At 41.4% G+C, this 4,375-nt stretch overlaps 1 protein-coding gene across 3 annotated transcripts in view; it reads left to right on the top strand.

Annotated features, from left to right (window-relative positions):
* Positions 1–30: 30 nt before the first annotated feature.
* Positions 31–4,375, top strand: part of LOC116376802 (inositol 1,4,5-trisphosphate receptor type 3-like) — a 25,231-nt gene continuing 20,886 nt past the window's right edge. For all 3 annotated transcript variants that reach the window (XM_031838283.1, XM_031838284.1, XM_031838285.1), the window contains exons 1-7: positions 31–473; positions 646–785; positions 1,589–1,688; positions 2,336–2,496; positions 3,303–3,444; positions 3,534–3,698; positions 4,178–4,350. In XM_031838283.1, the coding sequence (XP_031694143.1) occupies positions 646–785; positions 1,589–1,688; positions 2,336–2,496; positions 3,303–3,444; positions 3,534–3,698; positions 4,178–4,350 (881 nt within the window). In that variant the 5' untranslated portion in view covers positions 31–473. The remainder of the gene's footprint in view (positions 474–645; positions 786–1,588; positions 1,689–2,335; positions 2,497–3,302; positions 3,445–3,533; positions 3,699–4,177; positions 4,351–4,375) is intronic.

The raw sequence follows: 4,375 nt of genomic DNA, 5'->3' as shown, positions 1-4,375 counted from the left end.
ATGTGTGTCTATAGAAATGTTTGCATTTTGCACAAAATCAAAGTGAATGGATGATCAGATACATTGTGTGTTGATGGACTCGTTGATTAATTCCTTTAGTTGTCACGTTAACGCGATTTAACTAGATCTAAACTTGAGTCTCTTTGGATGTAGTTTTGTTCCTATTTGACTCATATAGAAATGATAAATTATTATTTTAATTGTAGTTTTTCATAGAATCTGGATGATATGTGTTCCATATTCATGAGAGCGTCATAAAAGGTCAACATTATTAATTATACAATCTTCAAGGTATTATTTTCCAACAGAATTTAGATTTGTAGGGAAGAGAATGTTTTCTTTATGAAGGAGGTTTAGATGAATATATTTAACATGGATCATACTGATTTATTAGATGATAGGTTTGTATGTAACTGTTGTTGTTGTAGGAGAACCCGGGTTATAAAGGAGAAAATGCAGAGCCGGCGTCCTCGGTGAGTCACCATTTAACTTCTTTACTGAGTCTGAAAGTGATAAAGTACATAACTACATCACTTAAAATATCAGCGCAGTAAAACTGCAGAATATTCCCCGTCTGGAGGAACCATTTCAAGGATTTCTTTTTGAAGAACCTCAGCCTCTCCCTGACCTTTGACCCCTCTGCAGATGGACAGTCGTAGCATCAAGCGCTCCCATGGCGAGAGGATCAAGTACAAGCTGGTGGCGGTGTCTCACGGGAACGACATCGCCTCGCTGTTCGAGCTCGACCCGACGACGCTGCAGAAGACGGACTCATTCGTACCACGGTAGGAAGCACACGGATGTTTCACATTAAAATACCACAGAGACGTCCTAAAAGACCCCTAGAACCTCTTCAGGGACCAGAGGAACCACCTAAACGACCCTAATGAGCTAAAGAACCCTGAGATCCACCTCAATGACCCCTAGAACCTTTAGATGAAGCAGACTAGTTGAGGTAAAGCAGACTGGTTGACGTAAAGCAGACTGGTTGACGTAAAGCAGACTGGTCGAGGTAAAGCAGACTGGTTGACGTAAAGCAGACTGGTCGAGGTAAAGCAGACTGGTTGAGGTAAAGCAGACTGGTTGACGTAAAGCAGACTGGTCGAGGTAAAGCAGACTGGTCGAGGTAAAGCAGACTGGTTGAGGTAAAGCAGACTGGTCGAGGTAAAGCAGACTGGTTGAGGTAAAGCAGACTGGTGGAGGTAAAGCAGACTGGTTGAGGTAAAGCAGACTGGTCGAGGTAAAGCAGACTGGTGGAGGTAAAGCAGACTGGTTGAGGTAAAGCAGACTGGTTGACGTAAAGCAGACTGGTGGAGGTAAAGCAGACTGGTTGAGGTAAAGCAGACTGGTGGAGGTAAAGCAGACTGGTTGAGGTAAAGCAGACTAGTTGAGGTAAAGCAGACTGGTTGACGTAAAGCAGACTGGTTGAGGTAAAGCAGACTGGTGGAGGTAAAGCAGACTGGTTGAGGTAAAGCAGACTGGTTGAGGTAAAGCAGACTGGTCGAGGTAAAGCAGACTGGTGGAGGTAAAGCAGACTGGTGGAGGTTAAGCAGACTGGTTTAGATAAAGCGTGCTCGTTGTCTCCCAGGAACTCGTTTGTACGACTGAGACATCTGTGCACCAACACCTGGATCCAGAGCACCAACGTCCCCATCGACATCGACGAGGAGAGACCCATCAGACTCATGGTGAGTCAGCTCAAGTTAAAAAAAAGGCTTTGAATTGATTCTTTTGATGAAAGACGTTAAACTTTAGTGCTTCACACATTTTAATTTAGTGTCATGAACATCAGACCAGAAGTTTATTTTTAATCCTGCTGACTAACACACTACAAACTGGTGATCATCAAAATGCAGAACTTTCTGTTAATTGGCTCATCGATTCATTGGTTTGATTGTTCTGTTATTAATTGTTCTATTATTAATTGTTCTAGTATTGATTGTTCTATTATTGATTGTTCTGTTATTAATTGGTCCGTTATTGATTGTTTGTCTTTAATAATTAGTATCGTACTGTCAACTGTACAAAAAGCTGGTTTGGAATCACTGGTCAGATTCATGACTTATTTTTTTCTATAATTTTCACAATTTTAAACAATTAAAACTTTATTTATCAGCTTGTGTTTTAACATTTAACATTCCAGAACCTCAGTTTATGTTTCTATTTCTATCTTAGTATTGGTGAGGTAATAATGTATTTTCTTTTAGAAACAATTATTTGTTTTTCTTGAGTTTATCAGAGCTGGAGTTGCTCTCCGTCAGTGTGTGAAGTGTATATTAATAATAGTAATGAATGATATTATTAATGATAGTAAGTAACACAACTCGTCCTGCAGTTAGGAACGTGTCCAACGAAAGAGGACAAGGAGGCGTTTGCGATCGTCTCCGTTCCCGTGATGGAGATCAGAGATCTGGACTTTGCCAACGATGCCAGCGCCATGCTGAGCACCGTGGTGGACCAGTTCAGCCAGGGCTTCATCAGCCAGAACGACCGGCGGTACGACTCCGTGTGCGTGTGTGTGTGTGTGTGTGTGTGTGTGTGTGATAAGGGAGTGTTGCTAGTGTATCTGTTTGTGAATTTAGGAACTAATTTGATGTCTGTACATGTTTGCATCGAAATATAATAGTTTATTGAAAAATAACTTCAAGGTTAATTGTTGCCGAAATGCTCACTATTGATTTTACTTTTATTTGATCTGATTTCCACTAAAAATGGGCATAATTTAATATTCATATTCAAAAAGTCCTTTTCGGCTTAAGTGTTTCTCTGTTTAGGTCGAGGGATCACATTTTCTGAGAGTTAAAAAATCTATTTCATATCCACGTTATCCTTCGTGGTCATTAATCCATGATCACGATTAGAGTACCTCATACACGTACGAATGTGTTTAAGTGGACACAGTAATTCAAATAAATAAAAATAACTTGAATTTGGTCTGAAAACTTTCTCAGTGTGAGAAAGAAAGAAATGTTCATTTGTGAAAAATGGTCCAAATGTCTTCTTAAAAGTGGCAGATGATCCTCTTCATAGTCAAAGAATGATGTAGAAAAGAAATTAGTTGTAACAATGAAAATATATTATCTGTACAAAAGTCTTTTTGATACCATGATCATACAAAGAGGAAAGCTTTCCATCTTTTAAAGAATGAAGTAATAATGGATTTTCTGATCTCTCTTCAAATCTTAAAAGCAGACTTAACCAACTTAACATTTCTGAGCAGGGAGAGACCGAGATATTCACGGAAACATGATCAGAATCCGGCCTTGAGGAAGAGTTAATGTTCTGTGTTTTTTGACGATCAGGTTTGCCATCAAGCTGCTGGAGGACGTGGTTTTCTTCGTGGCTGACGTCATCAACAGCGGTCAGGCGGTCCTGGATGTAGTCATGACCAAAGCCAACCGAGAGAGACAGAAACTGATGAGAGAACAGAACATCCTCAAGCAGGTATGATCCCAGAGTTACTCTGGTATTTAAAAAAGAAATCACAAAGCAGAAGCAGGAAACTACCTAAAAATACCTGATTGTGTTTTCAGATCTTTGGCATCCTGAAAGCTCCCTTTAAGGACCGGGGGGGAGGGGAGGGTCCTCTGCTGCGTCTAGAGGAGCTGGCGGACCAGAAGAACTCTCCCTACCAGTACATGTTCAGACTCTGCTACCGAGTCCTCCGGCACTCCCAGGAGGACTACCGCAAGAACCAGGTGAGGAGGAAGATGATGATGAAAGTGATGGTGACGATGACCCCATTTGTCAACTACCTGTGAAATCTTATTCAATGTGTTCAGTTCAGTTGGCTTTCCTGGGTCTTTTATTGTAATTACTTTATTCTGGATAGTTTTCAAAGACCTGATTTGATGTTGATGATAATGATGATTGTTTGATTAATAAGCTGGCGAGAAGTTCTTACAATCCTTCGTAAAAGAATGTATTTTGGAGTATCTACAAAACTTAGTAAACTGCAGAGGAACACAGATAGATCGGCAGTAGCTGAAAGCTCCTAAACAGCTACTGAAGGGACCTTGAGGTGAGCTGAAGTGTTGTTTCACAAAGGAGGATAATAATGTTGGTAGAGATGCTAAGAACGATGATGGTGAAGTTCACGAGGAAGGTCGAGATGCTAAGAACGATTCTCTCTCACTGTCTGCCTCTCTGTCTCCCTCACCTTCCTCCCCCCTTTCAGGAGCATATAGCGAAGCAGTTCGGTGTGATGCAGAGTCAGATCGGTTATGACATCCTGGCTGAGGACACCATCACCGCCCTGCTGCACAACAACCGAAAACTATTAGAGAAACACATCACGAAGACCGAGGTTGAGACCTTCGTCAGCCTGGTCCGCAAGAACCGAGAGCCCAGGTACGCATGGAGGCGGGAAGCAAGG

Source organism: Anarrhichthys ocellatus, unplaced genomic scaffold, assembly GCF_004355925.1.
Source record: "Anarrhichthys ocellatus isolate YVR2014 unplaced genomic scaffold, GSC_Weel_1.0 scaffold617, whole genome shotgun sequence".
Taxonomy (NCBI): Eukaryota; Metazoa; Chordata; class Actinopteri; order Perciformes; family Anarhichadidae; genus Anarrhichthys; species Anarrhichthys ocellatus.
This window is presented reverse-complemented; position numbering and strand designations above follow the sequence as displayed.